This window comes from Falco rusticolus, chromosome 4, assembly GCF_015220075.1.
Source record: "Falco rusticolus isolate bFalRus1 chromosome 4, bFalRus1.pri, whole genome shotgun sequence".
Taxonomy (NCBI): Eukaryota; Metazoa; Chordata; class Aves; order Falconiformes; family Falconidae; genus Falco; species Falco rusticolus.
The window spans coordinates 31,231,066-31,251,590 of NC_051190.1; the positions used below are offsets into that span (position 1 = coordinate 31,231,066).

Sequence of the window (20,525 nt, forward strand, 5' to 3'; positions counted from 1 at the left end):
TTCAGCCTGTGTGGAATATATGTGTATATGTTTATTGAAGATCGTGCATATGTTTACCCAAGATTGCTAAAGGATCTCCAAGACGTCTTGGATGAAGGTGGTAGTTCCCAAATCTCCTTTTGGCATAATGGTGATGAAGCCCCTGTGTGGCAGACAGGTTTTCTCAGCTCAGGGAAGTGTGACGTTACACAACAAACAGCCCCAGAAACTAAGGAAACCCTATTTCTCCCACTTAAATGTGCGTATGCTAAAAAAAAAAAAAATAATAAAATAATAAAAAAAAATCCTTCCCCCTCCCTCCACTATGAAACAGTCTCTGCTGTTCACATTCCCCTCTCAGGTTTGAGTATGGGAGAACAAACAGCACAACAAATTTTAGATATGATGTTTAATACATAGCTATAAATAAGGTGCTCAGATTACTGTACTGCTGTGAACAGTACAATCATCTATAGAAGGCAGTTTCTCTAATATAAGTAGATAAATAAATAGATTTCTGGAAGTGCGGTATTTACAGTTGTGTGACTTGAGCAGAGTAGAGAGGTGATGGAAGTATAGTGAACAGTAGAACTATGGAACTTGAAGCTTCTGGTTTTAAATATTACCTGTGCCCTTCAATTGCATCTATGCATATTTTGTTCACTTTCCTATAGAAATATAAACAATTTAATCAAATGTTGATTATTTCAGGCAGCAAAAGAAGAGGAAGAACTTACTGCAGAGGAAAGGAGAAAACTGGAAAGAAAACTAAAAAAAGAGCGCAAGAAGAAGGAAAAACAGCTGATGAGGGAAGCTGGAATCTCTACTAAAAAAGTTCAGCCCAAAAAGCCGTCGGGATCTGAGCTGGCTCTGGCCTATTTAACCAGGTAAGAACAGTAAAACCACTGCAGGTGCTCCCTACAGAAGTGACCTGGAAACAATGCCAGAAATCCAGAACAAGCTGAACCAAGTAATAACACATTAAAGGAAATTGCTGTAGTTAAGTACTAAGTTAATGTTTCATCTCCGTTGACACCCTAGCGTACAGTTGATCACCCCATTGTATTTGTGTCACAGGAACAACTGAGAGATGTTAAGTATGGTGCAAACATTTTATAGAAAGACAGCGCCTGTCCTGAAGAACTTTTAGTCGATATATAAATATCACCGGGTTAGCTGCGCTTATAAAGATGAAACTCACATTGCAGAAAAGATTGCATTCAGGAAATTAGTTTTGTTTGAGTGCGCTGTTCTAAGCAAAGGAGTTCCAACTGTTCTCTTTATATAAGCGAATTGCATCAAGTGGTTAAACATTATGGAGTCTGATTTTAACATCCTGCGTGATGTTTGGATCTTTGTAAGTTGAGATGGGATTATGTACTGTTTTAAAGTTAATAGTGTACAATGCCTTATTTTTGCATACAAAAGTATACAGCAAGTATATTAGCTGATTTCAGATCGGAAGCAATTACTTTGCCTAGTTAGTGCACTTACTCAGAATACTTAACCATAGACTGTGTTTTATGTTGGAACTTTAAACTAAAGAACTACAGCAAAGCATTCATAGTACCCTACAGACAGTAAGAGATTATATATAAACAGGAAGATGGTGTTTGGGTTTTTTTTTTCCAAACTACAGAATATACCCTGTCTGTAGGACCTCCAAAAGACATGGCATGTTACAAATAGTGGGTTACCACGTGGAATAATTCCAGGGTTGCATCTCTGGCCATGCTCAAAACTGAAGCATCCAGACTGTCTGAATTGTTACTTACCACTCTCAGTGGGGAGGGAGGAAATTAATTGCATTCCAGGCAGAGGGACATGTGCATTTTTGTTACATAACCCTCAGCACGCAGCGATAGCAAAATGACAGTAATGTTTTTGATCTGGAAAACAGCTGGAGCAGTTCACTGTTTTGAACTGCAAATGGATTGACAGCTAGCTTTGAACCATCTGCTCAGACTATACTCTGGTATGTTTGCTAGTAAGTGGTGGATCTCTAGATAATGGATTTCAGGTTTGGAAAGCAAAGGAACAAGCTGTTGGTTTTTGATTGTTATTCCACTGTTACCCATATGGATTTTTGCCTTGTTAGGTGAAAGAATATGAAGCTGTATTTGAACTAATATTTGAACCAATTTGGCTCTAGAGTTTCACTTAACCTGTACCAAATTACCTTGAAATAGTAAACCTGCTATGTCATTTAGTCTTGTAATACACAGAGTCCAAGAGCTGTATGTACAGCAATAGGTTGTAAGGGATTATTTCAGCAATAGACAATTTGAATCTTGTAGGCTTAACAGGGATAGGCATAAGATGTTGAACTGCCAAGCAAACATAACCACAGCAGTGTTCTAGCCCCAAATGTGCTGGGACCGTCTTGCACCATTGTAAATTACAGAAAAACAGCTTAATCCTTTTACACCTCAAATGTTTTTTCAACCCAGCAAAAGTGGAAAAAGAAACAAGTGGATTTAAAGTAATCAGAGAAGTAATATATTAGCTGGGGAAAAGAAACTAAAATTTGAGCTCTGGAAGTCCATTGCAAAACCCCCAGCAGCTTCAAGGGGTTTGGCTCAAGGATTTCAGTCTACATGTTTTTGTAGACTACAGGCCTGAATAATATGTGGGAGGATGAACTAATCTTACAGATGCAAGAGATTAATATAATTGGAGGTAAACAAAAGGGTGCTGTGGATTTATGGTTTGCCCCACATACGATAAAAAGCCTTACATGACATAAGGGTTGCTAAGTGGCATCTTAATTCCCTGATGACGTGAATTTCCCGTAGGACAGGTGGAACTTGAAGTACCATATGGTAACTGAAACATTTTTCTTTCTTAAGAGACTATTTGCAGTATGAAAGCACAAACTTATGAGGCTTTAGCCTATGACAGGAAAATACTGGATTTGTTTTAGTGGAATTTTGTTTGATAACTTTGAAAGAAAAATTCAGTGAGAGAATTTCTTACACATCTAGACTTCTGATATGCAAGGGAAAATGAAACTTCTTTTGTAGGTCATACGTATTGTAAGAGGTAGTAGTTCACTCAAAGTGCAGAGTAGTCTTTTCTGGCATGTGGAATTCTTCACCAGGAGAACTGCTGTTTCAGGCAGTAAGGTCGGGGACAAGTAGCAAAATTTTACTTGGAGGGAATAAACCACAGTTAATAACTTAGTGTTTTGGGCGGGAGGGGGGGTGAGTGTCCTGTGTTTAGAAAGCCCTGCTTCTGCAATGGGTTTTATGTCCCATTAAAAAAATAAAATGGAAGTAGCATGCAGCCCACAGGCAGCACTCCTCTTTGCTGAGGCACAAGGTGACTTTCAGAAAGACGTGCCTCATTCTTTTAGTAGGGATGAGTTAATGAAGAGAGCATTGATGAGAGGGAGTAAGGCATGCAGTGTGCTGAGGGCAGGACCGCTAATTGCATACTGCCCTTCCTGACAGCTTTAGGACCAGCACTGCAGCAACAGAGCTAGATTGAGTGATGCTTTGCACAAAGAGCAAGGCTAGACCAAGGCATGTGGCTGTCTGATAGCACTGCCGATGGGTACCCCTGCTGCCGGGGGTCTTTGTAAACTTCTGTACTGCTGGGCACAGCGTGCTACGAGCTGACCAGTTCTTCCAGTTTTCCAGGTTTATTATTCGAGTTTAAAAACAAATAGTCCTTGATGCTTTGCCAGCCTCCAGAGAGGTCAAATTATCATTTTATTGGAGGATCATCCTAGCAATTGAGAGGCTTTTTTTCCCGTGCATATGGGATGGTCCCGTGCAGCAGCAGCTGATGCCAGCTAGCAAACTGCAGCCCCTAGCTAGACCTGAGGGTGCTGACGGTTTCCCCTGTGAGCTGGGTGACATTGATAGCCCAGGGTTTTCAGCTGCTTTCTCATTTGACTGAGACCAGGACAAGCATGCACCAGGTTTTGCACTTCTGATGGAGGAGAAGCAGCCAAATAGCTCCTGGTTTTTTCCTCTCTCACTTTCTGTTGACCTCTGGGAAAAGGAAAGGGGCAGGAAAAAAAGTCTTTGCTTCCCCACTTGTTATCTCACCTTTTTCCCTTGCTGAACTAAGCTCAGGTGGTTTCCCAGTGCAGTTCTGTCTCATGCAGCAGTCACAGCGTGCCTGCGGAAACAGAAGAAAGTCTACCATCAGGTTCTCCAGCTTGCTGCTGGAGCAGAGAGGAAGATCTGAAGATATGTAGGGGATTAAAAATAGGGAGCTAAAGTAAAAAGGGAAGCAGAAAGGTTATGAAACTGAGAAGGAAAAGGAAAATGTGGAACAATGAATAAAACAGAGTGGTACTGAACAGAAGAGAAGAAAACCTGTAGAATTGCTGCAGAGGAATAGGGAAAAGCAGGAACGAGGAAGTATTAGTGGTAGAATAAACTGTACAAATGTCTTCCTTTTAATGATGAAATGCCTTTTTTTCTTTATGATGGTACGTGATGATTCAGGTTTAAAGCTAAGATTAGAACTTCTCATTACTTTGATTCTTGGAAAATATAAAATAAAAATTCATCCTTTTCTGGGCATTAAGTGCCTTCAAGTGAAAAGATGTTGCAATTCATGAGAATGGTAATTAGACTTAATTATAACCTAACTGACCTTCTGTGGTGTTAAAATGTTGGCAGAACTTGTTTGTCTTGGCAAGCCACTCTCTCCCTAGAATGCTTCTGTTCTTGTGTTTGGCTTAGGAAGCTCACTGCTATATGGATCTGCATGTAGGGTTTTCTCCATCACCCATCAAAGTAATAGACAGAGATCCGAAAAGACGACACTCAAAGTATGTGGAATTACAAGACTGATATAATCTGAAGTAGAAGTGACAGAAAATATGATTATCTGGATATTGCTGTGCATTACCTAGGAGTTGCAATGCTATTTATCACATGTTAAAATTTTAAAAATAAGCTGCTGGAGTAAATTTCTTTTCTTTGTGTAATGATTTGTGTTATACTAGTAATATATGTCATCAGAATGTTTACCAAGGCATTGTCTTTTCAGTTTTATTTATAGATCTTACTTTCCTCATCCTTGATTAATTTTAGGTGAGATTCAGAGAATGTCAGAGATTTCTTTAAGGAAAAAAAGATGCTTTAAAAGAATAATACAAAGCAAGGGCACATTACAGAGGCATGAAAGTGGGAGACAGAATTTCCCATCGAGTGGGGATGTAGTCTGACTCTGCAGAACACAAGGTGGTTTTTGCTGAGTGCAGTGGCAGTTCTGCTGAAAGCAGTGTACAGCCCAGGGCGGTTATTTATCTGCTGTGTTTGCAGAATGGAAACATATCCTAGTCCTTGGTCAAACATTATTACAAACAGTACCAAGCCTGGGAGACTTTAAAGCTGAAACATTGTTATTTTTTGCAGAGAATACAGAAATCTGGGGGGTGTTGCTGGAAGCACTTATTTTGACACTTTTTGATATTTTTAAACATATATAATATATTATATACAATATAAATAATATAAAATTGTATAAAATGTATCAGGTCTTTACTCCTACTGGAGCAGAGGCCATCTGGAGAAGGGCATTAATAGGTAGCTTAGTGCTCACTCAGTGTTAGCGTCTAAGAAGTTTCTGGTTTTTGAAGGAACCAGTAGAAGCTTGTGCTGGGCTGTAAGGGAGACAGCAACATTTGAGATCTGCGGCTAAAGAGCTGAGATGATGGTGGTCCTTCAGGAAATCACAAACCATTCATCCTACCGCATTTGGGACCAGGTGACTCTTGGGAGAGCTTCTGTGCAAATGCAACCATCCTCATTAATGTTGAAAAATAGCTTCTAAATTTAATGTCCATTTAGTGGGCTTGTGTCAGATTTAGTTTGCTTTGTTAATCCATAATGTTTTGAAGCTGTTTTTCCTCCCACAGGTTAAGTGGATTTTTAGACACGGTCAGTGATGATTTCTGATGTTTCATTCTGAACATTTAAGTCATTCTGCTTGCTGCTGGCCTTAATCTTTATTAATTTCAAACTTGGCACTGGTGTTAATGTTTCACCATCAATGGCTTAAGCTTTTAGATACTAGAAATAACTGATGCACTAAAAATGTAAACATACACAGATATTTTTTTTTTCCTCCCTCCAGAGACAGACTCCTTGGGTTTGATAGCAACTAACATTACCATTTAGTATAATCTTTCCTTCCCCACCCTTCAGGACGAAGAATGAGTTTCCTTCCTGATAGGGAGGGTGCAGAATATGTAAAAGCTCATCAGTTATCTTGAATTTAATACAATATTGGGGAGGTGCTCAAGTGATGAATCTCAATTAGCCAGTAGCAAAATAGTATGTGAGCTTCAGAGAAACCATTGTAATTAGACACAGCAATGTTGCTGAATTCCCTTCAACAACTGGGGCTTTAGCATACCTTGAAAGAGCAGTTTTTCCTCAAAGATCAGGGAATAGTGATGGAGGCTTGTTTTGCTTTAATAATCATAGGACTATTTTTTAAAGGTTCTGGAACAAGCATTAACTGTGGATGTAATTAATCTATTAATACATGCTTGTAGTCATGTTTCATATTCATTGGTTCCATAAGAAGCCTCATGAATCCAGAAAGTCAGGTACAGGAAAAATTTGCATTTGGTGTTGTTCTGTAGCTGTTTTATATGGACTTGGGCAGGCAGTTGCTACTATCTGATTTCAAAGGCTTGCACTTTTCCTGATACTCTAGTGATCAGTTAATTTGTTTAATCACTTCTCCAACTTTCTATATGGCTTGACTTTTAATTTTTACCAGGGCCTGACCTGCCTCTAAGTGGGATTCCTCTCCTTGACCTAAATCAGCGTGTCTGTAGAACTGAATGTTTTCCAACTGATGTTAATAGCTGGACAGATCTTCCTCATTTTAAAGGAAGCCACTGTCTTTGTTCATGGCACAGAAGAGTAGTCTCATCATATTAAGAGTGAGTTATCTTATCATTATCCTACACTCCCTTGTGTAACTTCAGTACCCCGTGGCATCTGATGAAGCCACCTCAGTTTGTTTGCAGTTCCCTAGCAGCCCTGGCATTACTCAGAATCTCTACAAAGCGCTCTGTTGCAATGCCCACACCTTTCCTATTTTTAGGGTGCCGGTATGCTGGCAGTTATTTTTGTAGGGGTAGGTGGAGAAGGCATATTCACTCTACAGATTTGGGTGCTGCTTAGGGCTATTCTGTAAATGTACTGAAGCATATTCTCTTCTGCAGAAGGCTTGCTGTTAGGGTATTTGAAGGAGAAAAGTTGTCCTGCTAGGGTGGACCTGTTACTGAGCAAGGTTTGCTAAATCATTATATTGCCCCACTTTTTGTAAATAACTTCTCCCCATCCTGGTGTTTACACTCCTCACATGGCTGTATCGGTTTTCTCAACCTCACTGCCCCTTCAGTGAAGCAATACATCTGTAATCCTTCATCTGTTCCTAGTCCTTCCAGGCACCGATGTGCTGTATCGCTCTTCTTTGAACTCCTGCGTCTGTGATCATTCTGGAAATGTGAGACCTTGAAGTAAACATGCTTTTTTACTGGAGCCACCTTCCAGCTTTATGCAGAAGGGACTGAGAGTCTGCGATTCCTTCTTGCTCCCTGTCACTCTGCCTTTGGTTTATGGGCAACAACACTGGATTTATCTTTGAGCCATAGCATATTGAGAATTCACGTTTAATTTGCTGCACACTAAAAACCTTCACTTTTTTGTTGACCCCCTGAACTATTCAGTTTTGCGTTAATGACAGTGTTGGCATGAACATGCCAACTATAGCCATAATGTATTTTTCACTGACTGTAAAAGGGACAGTGCTTCTCATCCTACTTCAGCCTGGCTGCAGCAAGTCAGATACCCTACCATTTCAGAACTGGTTTTATGATACACATTTCCAGATGTTAGTGTTCTCGTTATCATCTGGTTATTCAAACTATGCATTTAGGATTCTGTGAATGTCACGTTACACTCTCAGTAATAGCGCCATACAGCTTTTGCCTGTTTAATCAAGATGTCTAACGGCAGCCCAACTTGATGATTTTAATTCGCTATGATACACTCAGTGACTTATGGATTCACTTTTCTGTATCCTGATGGCAAGTGATACGCAGAACTCTGCTGGAGCCATGCCAGTGTTTTTCTAACCCCTGCATGACATCCACAGGATGTCATATTGTGCAGGAATTGCTTTTAAACTGTTACGAATTTCTCGGTGGGTTAGCTGCTGTTCTCATACAACAATTTCACTGCTTTACAAGGAGCCTGTTAACATCTTACTCTTAATTTAGTGAGTTCATGGAGATTACTGTTCCTCATCTATATCTCATCTCTTTTCCCACCTATAAATATTATAGCCATCCAAGGCTCACAAAAAAAAAAAAAAAAAAAAAAAAAGGCAGGCAACAATTTTGATCAGCAGCTCTTCCACGTGAGTCCAGTTTTGCGATGCGGGTGGTTAAAAACGTGCCAGCAGTGAACAGAGGAAAGTGCCTGCATGACACAGTGCTATGCAGAAATACTGACTTGGGTCTGGAAGTGAAATAACTGGGTTAACAGCCAGATGAGCCTGAATGAAGAAGTCATGGTGCTCTGCAAACGAGCTCAGGCATTTCACGGAGCTGATTTATAAGTTATACCGCTTCCAGTGCCAGAGCAGGTAACAACACTTCTTTAGCTGTTACTAAAGATAAACTTGTCAGTTAAAGTTAATGCTGACAAATAATGTTGTTATTTACTACATAATTCTAAAATAGCAACCAAAAGTTAGAACAGAAAACAACTTTAAGTAGCTCAGAGCCAATCTTAACTATTTTTACCAAGAATTTCTGGGAAGAAAATGAACTGTAGGAATATATTCTGGGTATCTGTAATATTATCCTGGAAATGCTCCAGATGGACAGAAGTGCCTTTTAAAAATATTTCCAGTCATTTCTAGCAGGTCCTCTCCATACTGGTGTAAAAAGTGGTGAAGATCCTAGGTACTTATAAATATTTTTGGGTGTATTTTACCATTTCTGGCTTGCTGGGTAAGCAGCTCTGGTTTCTAGAGGCAAAACAAGTGATTGCTTTGAAGACTGAAATGTCAGGTTCTAAGACTTTTAGGCTTAGTTATGCGTGGAAGTTCTCAGATGTTGCAGGTGTTCCTGTGGTATTTTCAACTCATTCAGAAGTAGGAAGTTCTAGAAGCATTGACAACTGCATGATTTTCCAGCTAAATTAGTAAATGCTTAGGGCACAACTCATTCAGCTGAGCTTTGGAAAAGCAGCCAGACTAATGTGACTTTCCCTGAACCAAACCTCTTATGATTTAGCTATTAATGTTGTACTGGATAAACTCCTTTCTATAGCGAATGGGTTTGAAGTAGCTTTCTTACCTCTTTGCTTCGCGCTAATGTACAGCTTAAAAGGAGAAAGCAAGGGATGCACATGTCTCTGCTAAATTTTTCTTAGAGTCAGTAGCTGTTCTGCCTTTCTGAACCTGCTCATCGTCCTATTTAGTTTATGGCAGAGCAAAGAGATTTCTTCTTGTAATTTCCATACCCATAAATGGTTACTAAATTTAGCGACAAGGGAGAAATTGATTAGGAAACTCTAATCCTACATTATGGCTCCAAATAAAATAATTTGTCTTTCTAAATCTTTGCATTAATTTTATGGAAGGTCACTAGTACACATCTCAAAGCATATTTCAGTAAAAGCTGTAGTGCAATTTACTTTGAAACCTTCTGTCTCTTTGCGCTTCTGCCATTTTTTCAGTGTGAAACAGAGCTGTCAAAATATTTACTTGGGCATTTGGTTCAAACATGTTCATGGGGAAATACTGTATTTAATAGCATCATTAACATGAATTCACAAATCCTTTTATCTGACATCTATCATTTACAGGATCAGCTGAAAAATATATTGACTAATTAGACCCATCTTTAAAGGGATTTTTTTTTTTTTTAATATTTTCTCTATCTTCTCCCTGTCATAGTAATGGTAACTTGCTTTTCTATAGTACCATTCCTGATAGCATATCATGACTGTATTTTGGCAAAATAAGTGAAAAATATTTTGACACTAATTTATTCATTCTTATTATGACAGCTTTTGAGACATTCTTATATTACCCCATTTTTTAGATGGATAAATTAAACAGTGATGAAGTTTGTGACTCACCAAAGTCCTTGTATTATCCAAAGGTCTCCTTTCATGCAAGTGACACAAGGGAAACTAGACATAACTTTCTTCTCATCTGAACACAGGCTCTGTTTTCTTTGGCCCTATACCAATGTCTAGTCCTAACAGACCTGTAGAATTTTTTAATTCCTTATTTTGAAAGAGGAGCTTTTTCTGTAGTGGCATCTCAAGACATTCCTAAAGGCCACTAGCAACTGTACTGATCTCTGGGTGGGCATGCAGTGTCTGGATTAATATTCCAGACTCTTCTAGCTAATTTGGGAGAGGTTTCTGTCTTCCATGGTTGAGGTCTCCTTGCAGTTGTGGTCCTTTGTAGTATTACTCAAATGACCGGAGCAGCTTTATTCCACTTTATTGCTGCTGATAAAACTAGGAACAAAAATTCCCCAGTTAGCCAGCTGGAGGTTACAGACAGCACTTTTATTCTTAGTCATTATATATGAGATTTTTCTCCTGCATGTGATCTTGTGTCAGATGAGATTGGTGGCTTTTGAGATGACTCATTCTCATGTGCCTGGGGAAGCTTCCCATGCATTCTTGGTGAATTTATTTTTTTCAAACTTCAGTTTACATTTATTTATTTATAGTTTTTTTCAGTGAGATTTTAAAAATTTCTTGTAAATTTTCACATATGTTGTCACAGCTGTAAATTGTATTAATGATAATTAACTGTTGTGCTGTAAAGTGCTTGCTTAGATAGGGAAAACTAGATTATGTGTGTTAAGCTCATAAATATAGGGGTAAAAATAGTTAAGGTTTCTTTGCCTGAGTCTCTTTCCTGTAAAATAACATCTTTATTTCCAAACCTAGTTAAGAAAATTTAATGCATCCTTTCTTAATGACTCTCATTTCCAGTAAAATAAAATTTAGTATAAATGAATTTTCTTAACAGTTTATTAAATGTAGCCATTAGATATTTCTCATTGAGATCCAGCTTTCATCTGTCTATAGTATTATACAAAAGAGATTGCATCTAATTGAATAATTTAGCAGCTTTAATATATTATTTCATCCGAAAATTACTTTTAGAAACCTTGTGAGATATATTAGGGAGATGCAGAAGCAGAAGTCTTTAATAACAGGCCAGTCTGCTTCAGGACCGTATCCTGACAGTAACTAGACACCGTCATTGCTGACCGAAGTTGTGGGTGCTCAATGCTTCACACAATCACTTTGACCTTTTCCATTTGTCTTGAGGAAAACTTGTGCACTATTCAGGTCAAATAAAACCAGAATAATTACAATTACCCATTTCATATAGAAGTATTACAAGAAATTACCTATTGATATTTTTAAACTAAAAGCAGATTGCAAGGATTATTTGCTTTATTTTAAAAAAAAATTCATTTGCAGTCAGGCTTCGTTGAAGGAGTATGAGGCATAGCTTTTTCCTCCCATCCTCTGAAGTCTGCTGTCCCCTGGCTTTCCAAGCTCCTTGCCTAGCGCCTGGCTCTGAGCCCAGGCATCCCATCCTTAACCTGTCATCTGGATTTGAGAAAAGGCATTTTGTACTTACCCATCATCTTCCATTCAGACTATGTTCTTGACATGGCCAAAATGCAATAGGAAGGTTTTATGTTTTCTTGGTGTCATAAAATTTAGATCTAGGAGAATTAACGTGGCTGCTCACTTCTTCAAACACATTGAAACTATTCATCCAGTGCCCAAATACTCATAATAGTGGTGAGTAGTTTGTAGCTCTAGGGAATCATTTAGTCTAGTCAGCCAAAGCCAAAATTAAAATTTAAAAAGCAGTTGGCAATGATTATTAATCAATTAGCTCCAGGGAGCTGTCAAAGCTTCCAAGCCAGAGTTAGAATAGCAATCAATATTTTTGAAATAATAAAACTGGATCCTTAATAAAATTTGTCTCCTGCTTCAGACATTTATTAATATGATGATGCTGGAAAAGGTATCAGTAATTACTTTTATATGAATAAAATTGAATTGGAATGAGAGCCATCTGCGGGAAGCACTAATTGGCAGATCAGTCTTTAAGCATAGATTACTTAAAATGTTAGTAGTGCAACACACATCACAGGATATTAGAAGAGGAGAATCTGATACTGTCCTGAATACTATAGTGGAGCAGCAGATTTTATTATGCAGTGAGATATCTGAACATATCAGCTAAATCAAGAAAATGCGAGTGGGCTGTCAACTGCTGTACGCTTCTAGGTTGATCTCAGTTTTTTCACGGGCTTGTCCCTTTTTAGAACTCTTTTGCAAAAAGAGTAAATCATCTGTAAGGTTACAATTTAGGATATTCAAATGGCTGGGGGTCTGCAACACTCTCCATCTGCCTCTGTTGTACTTCCTAATGAATGTGACAGTGGGATGTCCAAATTGGGATGTAAAAAATGACAAGGATTGTTGATGGGTCTTTTTTTTTTTCCTTTTTCTTTTTTTGAAAGCTTCTATATATGTTCTTGCTGTTGGTCCAGAATACCCCCAAATGTGGTATCCTCTCAGGTACACTGTAAAAGCCATCTGTGTGAATGGGTTATTTGAAGAGGGCCACGTGGGGCTTCCTTTAACAAAGATGAGCTATGTCTAATTAGCCAGCAATAAAAATACTTGGATTTCATTTAAAAAAAAAAAAAAAAGCCTGCAGATGTAATTTCTGCAACAGTGCATCTGGGGCTTGCATCCAAATTAATAAGTATCTGGGTTTTGATACTGTCCTAAAAGAATAAATAAATCCCCTAGTTAAATAAAGGGACTAGGTCAGAATCTGGCAATCCAGGATGTCTTCTATATGCCTACAGAACATTGTCACCAGAACAGGCTGGCAGTGTAGGGTAGGTATGGGGCCAGTCCTACAGCATAGGCTCAAGGTTCGGCTTCTCTCAGAGGGAGGGATTTCAGCTTTTCTGGAGGCTTTAGCTGGAGGCCCTCAACACCACGAAGGGTGAGATTTTTTTTTTTCAGCTGTTTGTCAAGCAAGGAGAGGACACAGGAGGTACTTCACAGATGCTGCTGGTACCCAGCCTGCCTGGCCATCCTGCAGACAGCAGTGGGTGGGTTGCACCCCTTGCATCCATCAGGTTCACTAGACCATGCTCCACAGTCTCAGCATCTCCATTCCTCAAGGGTGCAGGGAAGCCCTGTTGGGAAGTCTGCAGGAACAGGATTTGAATCTTGGGAGGAAGGGAGGTCATCTGGGCTCCCTGCAACTAGGACTAGATATCCTGGATGCTGAGAGTCAGAAAGGAAGAATGTGCATGGTGCTGGAACGTAGCACAGGTAGGCATTTGGCACACAGGCATCACATTAGCTTAACAAGAGAGCATTGGGTTTTCATGTTATATTCAAATGTTACTACAGAGTTCAGAACTGCAGAGGGACACTTCTGATCTTACTGGCTTTGGAAGTCCATTAGGTCTTTGCAAAGGTAGAAACAGCACAAAAACTACACAACCTGAAGTTGGAGACATCTGGTTACAACAAAGCAACACATTTTCAGCAGTGCTGCTGATCAGAGGGCCAGCTGCCTTAGGCACCTTCATTGGGTGCCAGCCTCACTTTGTAGCTTCAGGGCTTCTTGAAATAGCCCATGCATAATAATTGAGTAACAAACTTTCAGCTCAGTATACTGAGCAATAAATTGGCACTTTGGCATCCTGGCTGGTTCAAACCAAAATCAATCGCAGCATCTTCAGTGTTCAAATCCTTCTTTAAGTGGTCATTTCTTTGTCCCTCCTCAAAAACTTTCACCAATAAATTTTTGCATGAAGTTGGTTTCTCTTTCAGCATTACTATATGGAAAACCCTGACATTTCCATACGTTTCTGGTATTTTCTTCTTAAAAGCCAGAAGTTTTGGGTTTGTTTTGGGTTTTTTTTTTTTTTTTAATCATTGCTAGCTTTGAGATAAGCCTTAAAATTACACAGACCTTTTTTTATTACATTAGTAAATGTTTGACTTTTTATACCATCTTTTTATAGCTTGTCTTCAATCTTTCATTAACACTAATATTCTAAGTGTAGCTAGTATGTATGTATGTATGTATGTAAGTTATAAGTAGTAAGTATGACCCAACACTGCTGAAACTATAGATTTTTTTTGTATTGACACTCACAGCAAGGTTAGGGTATACTAATGCTCCACCAGCTGTATACCCATGACTACGTGTTAATGTAGTTTTGGGGCACTGAACAACAGAATTGAATCTTCTAGATCTAGCTTGAAAGGCTGTGCATTACTTACCCTGGTGAGCAGTAAAACCCAGTGATAATTGCTCTAGCTGAGAACCATCCCAGAACTTATTCTTCTCCCAACAGCATGGAATCAGTCACAAACAGTCATTTCAGCCTGATTTCAGCCTACATGCTCTTCATATTCCTCCTTTAAAATACAACAATTAGTTTAAGATTAATAAATTAGTTTTTTCATTTGTTCTTAATTTTTTAATTTATTATTCTTTTTTTCTTTGAGATGTTAGGGGGGAAGAACCTTTAAAAGCTTTAAAAGCTGATTTAAAAAAGCAATGAAAATGAGCTACTGTTTGCAACTCAGCTTGAATCCATGCCTGGGCAGGAGTATTCTGTACCACAGCTGGCTCTCTTTGTGGTGTAACAGTAAGGCTGAAGAGGAGTCACTGTATTTGTTTTTTCTGGGTCTGGTAGTGTATCCTCATCTGATCATCACAAAACATTTATATAAATGGGTTGTTGCCAGCTTTTGAAAGTTATTTTACTTGCAGCTGGCTTCTTACATGATTTTAATACAGACTATGGGGCCCTCTTAATCTTCTCGTACCCCCCAGGATGTTCTTCATGGGAGGGAGGCATAACAGTTGTTTTCATTTTCCCCTTTCCCTTATTTCTGGTCTGGGCATCAGTGTGACCAGGATTAAGTGCCAGAAAAGATGGACATCTGGAGAGGAGATGGGACTTCAGCACAGCATTGGGATAGCACTTAGTTGTATATTGCTTGCAGGAGCAGAACAGATTGTCTGTGAAGGGCTGAAATTCTATTTTCTTTATTCTTCTGTGATAATTCAACTCCTACTTTGTTTTCTTTTTATGAATTTATGTAAAATAAAAAGTACATTTAGCTTAATAATACAGCGATGTTAGCTGTGGGCTTTCAAGCCTACTGCTGACCTTTTTATTATTACTGAAAACAACAGGAAGTTCTCAGCATATTATTATTGCTATATATATATTTCCAGATCAAAATGCTATTTTGCTGCAGGCAGGCTAATACAGATACCACCAACTAAATAACTGTGGTAGAAAAAGAATTTGGAAAAAAAATCTAAACCTGTAAAGGTTATTTTCCCAGTGGAACACTCTTGGCATTTGCAGGTAGGTTGGTGTCTATTCTATGAAAAGTTGATGCGTTGTATCAGAGTAAGATACCCTGCGTGTTTTGTGCCATACATAAGAGATAAGAGCTCTACCGATGACCTGCTGCATGATTTTGAGGCATTGTTACAATATTCTGGGTCAACTTTCCTTTCCATTTATCATCTGTCTCATCTGTTTATACTTGAAGCTCTTCAAGGGAATGTCTCATGTTGCATTTAAACAGTGCCTATAGTCGGGGAGGAAGAGGATTTTTAGCTTGGCTGAAGCTTCAGGATGCAAACATAATATAAAATGTTACAAATAATGGCATGTGATAAAAGTACTTATAATAGAAGATACGCTGTGATAAACATTTTAATCAAAGCTTTGCTTTAAGGCACAAAGGCCTTTTCCTTTTGCTTTATAAATACTTTCTAAGAAAATTCTGTGACCTGTGTAGTTTGCTGTACATCAGATACAATCAGATACAATCTGTCCATATATTGGACATCAGTACAAAAATGGGACACTAAAAAGCACTTTTATTTCTTGCATGTGTCATTCCTAAATCTAAAAAAAAAAAAAAAAGAAAAAAAAGAAAAAGAAAGCTTTCTCCCCTTGCCTTTTCACAAGTCTTTAGACATTATGCTGCGTCTAAACCAGATGGAAGAATATATTAAAAATTGTTTTTAAACCACAGATTGAGAAATGGTGCCAGGATTTTCGACCAAAAATGTGGCACCAATTCTAAAATCTGTTGACAATTTTAGAAAGTTTTCCTCTGGCAAAAGAGCTCCATTAACATCTTTTCTCTTCCAGGAAAATAAGGAAAACCTTTATCTGAGTCATAATTTAATTAGCTTCCAAACTGGATTTGGGAATATCAGTATAAATATATTAACTTTCTCCAGGAATTGGAGCTGGGAGATAGTCATCCATAACGCAAGAAAAACAGTTAAAAATAAACCTATGATAGTATCTAAGTCTGTATCTTGAGTGCTGCCACAGATTAGTGTGTCTAAGGTTTTAACTGCTGCATTCTGATCAAGTTTTTGAAAATATATTTAGAATTTAAATTTGGGATATTTCTGAATGAGGAAAATCAGCATCACACGTGCTTGAAATGAGATTTCCTCTTATCTTGCATTGAGCACTGAAGCGCACTGCAAGTCGGCTTTCTGGGCATGCAGGTGTTGACAAAGACAGACATTCGAAAACTTTTCTTTTTGAAAGTAAATTAATTTTAAATGCCCCTGAGAGAAATAGAAGAAATTCTGAATACCCCCAATAAAAGTAAACACTTTTACATTTCCTTTAAATAATTGTATGTGTTATAACTGGACAAAAATATATTATTCCTACTTCACTATATGCACTATAAGGCATATATAAAACTTCCATCCACATCTATATATATTTTTTATATCCATATAAACCTCCATCCATAAAATGACTCTTCTCCCTCAAGAACAAGCTTATGCCAAATTTCTGCTCCCTCCATGCTGCTTCCAGCGGTTCCAGGGATGCTTTTTGAGATGCTGGATTCCCATCCTCAGCTGTTGGCCATATGTGGTGTGACACTCCCTGCTGAACTGACCTGACAGCAGTAGTTAGTTTCCGAAATCGGGCCTTATAGGGGCAGTGAGCTTACTTTACACATAAGTGCATGGTATTTTAAAGTCGCTGCTATTGTATGTATTGCATTGTGAAATATTACAGCAAATCACTCAAGTGCCAAGTGTTTCAGCAAGGCTTTAAATATCCTTAAGGGAATTTTTTAAAGTATAGTTGCTCTTTATTGAGGAAGCACCTGTTATCCACATTTTTCGGATAGGGCAATGAGTGCAGAAATGATGCCTTTTGCACTGTTGCAGAGAGCCTGAGGGATAAAGTGCTTAATTTGACTCCTGCAAGCCCTAATCATGTGCCACAACTTCTGTTCAGCCATCCTGGTGGGGGCGCATAGAAGAACATAGGTGATTCTTAAAGACAGGTTTCAGGGTGATGAATAATTGAGTATATCAAAACAGAAAAAATACCCAGATAAAATGAGGTAGGAAGAATGTGACAGTTTTTGTATGGTGCTGTAGTATGCTGCTTTTAATATTTTTGATAGATCTTTTCAGTGCAGCCTTGAATGTGGTGTAATGGACCAAATCTGTTCTCTGTCCTTCTCTTGCGATTCAGTGAAGCTTGAGAGAGTAAGTCATAAGGGTCCTCATGGAGACAATCACAGGAGAACAAGAGGTGGCTGCACTCTGATATGGTCCTCAGGGCGGGAGGAACCTTTCAGATTAATTCCCTGATGCTAATATGCTGGAGAAATCTACATTTGGTGGCACCCTGCTTTACCTTAGGTAGGTATCCAGGCTGGAAGGTGTATCCAGGGTGGGCTGGACTGTCAGTGGCACAAAACTGAAGCAGTAGATGTAGGTGAGTCTAGGTGTCCTTGCATTTGGTATGCAGCAGTGGTCCTGTGTCTTCTTCAGCAGTCACATGCCTGTCTGTCTTTCTAGTTTCTGGAGCCTTGTCTCCTACGTGATAATCTTTTCAAGCTGAATGAGTAAAATGGTTGGTTCTTAGCACAGTGCTTTTCAATGCATAAGAGATTATTTAATAATTGTGACAGCTTTGTAGTGTTTTGCCCTGGCCAGTAATCTAAGCAGATGCATTGTGTTGTCTTCCTGAATCCAATTTGTAACAGTAACATTTTTCTCTTTCTGTGTTTCTGGAACCAATTTGGCTACTTTCCCTTCCCCTTCTCTTTCTTCTGGGTCATGCCAGAGAGGACTCTGCCCTGCACGCTACCAGTTGTCTTCTGTTTGCCTACTTACGCTGCCTGTATTCCCATGTTTGGGGAATAGATTTGTGTGAGATTACTTCAATGTACAGACTAGAAGTCATTTATGAGATAGACCAGTCGAATTGTGGGCAGCTTTTTCACATGAGACTCTCATGCTAAAAACCAAAAGCCCAAATGGAAAATTCCCTAAGCCGCTTGATTAATTTGAATCATTTTGTCTGTATCTTCAATTTCAAGTCCATTTAGAAAGATCATTTGCACAAACATAAAAATTCTCTTTAACTAAAGTCAACCAATGTGTTTTTTTATGAGCTAGAGCTTATAAGAAAGATTCAAACATTAACTGTGTAAAGAAGGCAATTAGTGTTTGTACAGTATATTGAAAATTAGCCCAAGGCATACTGGAAACATACATGTTTTACACATGTATATTTTTCATCCAATTCCACAGTATATATCTGATCTGGACAGAGATACTTACTTCCAAAGGCTACCAAATTAATTCAAACTGTGGAATAGGTTGTGATTGTCTGTAAAAAGTTTTTTTATACTGTAATGTAGATGGTCTTACTCTGTATATTTAATCACTCAAAGGAAAAACCTTTTCTACTGCTGTAGTATATCAAGGAAACTTATCTCCATATAAACAGCAAAATGAGACCCCTTTTGTATTACAAAGCTTTAACTTTTGTAGTTTAAAAGTTGAGCGTTTCTAAAAATGTACTAATTATGTCATTCTGATAAAAGGAGTTACCCCTCTCACTTTGTTAGAGTGATACTTTCCATAGGTTTTAAAACTGTCATAGGAGTAGGAAAAAAGCTGTCATAGTCATAGGAATCAGTGGAAAACTTCTATTTTAATAACTGTTGGGGGGGTCCAGTTACAGGGAGCAACTGCCACGTTATCTGTCTTAAAGATTGTGCATCCATTATCATGAGTGTTTTGCCCACAGCCTGATAGGAATTAAGGTCAAGAGACGGGGCTTTTTCCTGAAGGGGGAGAACAGGAATTGATGCAACCATGGGTGGAGTACCAGTTAAAAACCTGGGAGCATTTTCTGAAAATATGAGTACACCCATAGCCTTTTAAGGAAAAGACTACTTTTTTAGCACACTCATTTAGCATTTGATTCTAACAGGATGACAGAGCACAAACCAAAAGAAACAGTTTGTGAAGCTCTGGTGCTGTAATGGGCACAAACATACATTCTGCGGTTGATTATGTTAAAGGATTTGTTGTTTATATGAATTATTATGGTGTATATAGAGCAAAACCTTTCGGGAAGACTAGCTGAAACTTTTGTTTGTTTCTATGAGAGAATTCACTAGAGTGAAAGTCAATGTGGGATCTTACATGCAGGAGTATAACGGCTTGCCTAAACATGTAGAAGAGAGCATATGGTTTTGGTAATAGGCTAATAAGAGCAATTAACCTTATAGTGCACTCATTTGTTGGTCTCAGTTGTTTATAAACTAGGTAATAAAGATATTTTAACATCCTATAGCTTTATAGGAGATTAGTGAAATCAGGCTGTATTTTTCAAATTAATGCCTAAGTACTCAGGTGATAGTGTAAGTGATAGAAACATAAAATTAGCAGAGAATAAAATATTCAGAGTACTATGTGGTGTGTCTAACCAATGGATATAATCACCGATGTGTAAATACATAGTATAGTTTAAAGAAATAAAGAATAAAATAACACGTGTTAAAGATTTTCCTTAGAAGAGGGACTGTTTTCACAGGATGCGGTCACAGATCTGTCATTCAGCTTATTCTTGTCACCTTGCAAAGATTATACTGTAAACTGTTTCCAGGCTTACTTAACATAAAAAAGGATTTTAAATTTACCTTCTCCGTGCTGTGCAAAGAGACAGCATTTCTTATAACATCTTCCATGTAATTGTTTAAAAGAATGAGTTTCTTTTAATGGCAGGCACCATCATTGTAATTTACTTTGGTTTTAAGGTCTTTTAGAAGTCATTTCCTTCAGAAGTGTAATTTTGCTGGTTGCTGTACAGTTGCACACTTTGTTGTGAATGCAAGTGACACCAGGGGTTGAATGATCTTTATTTTGCAAGTACTTTGGTTTCCAAGTTGGTGGTGGTGGGAAAAGGATAGTTTCCCTGTAATATTTTTTATTTGATTCTATAACTTTTGGCATTAGTGCTTTAGGGCTTCTGCTTTTGTGCAATATTTGTTCTGCAAACTTTTGCTATTTGTTAACAGTGCCCCAAAAGAGACCTCTAAATCAGGTCATCTGTGGATTTAGTTTGAGCATGTAAATTGTGA

General features: G+C 38.3%; 1 protein-coding gene across 1 annotated transcript in view; it reads left to right on the plus strand.

Moving 5' to 3' along the window:
• C4H7orf50 (chromosome 4 C7orf50 homolog) overlaps window positions 1-20,525 on the plus strand; it is a 46,455-nt gene that overhangs the window by 15,869 nt on the left and 10,061 nt on the right. The window contains exon 2 of the mRNA XM_037385916.1: window positions 691-866. Coding sequence (XP_037241813.1) covers window positions 691-866 — 176 coding nt within the window. The remainder of the gene's footprint in view (window positions 1-690; window positions 867-20,525) is intronic.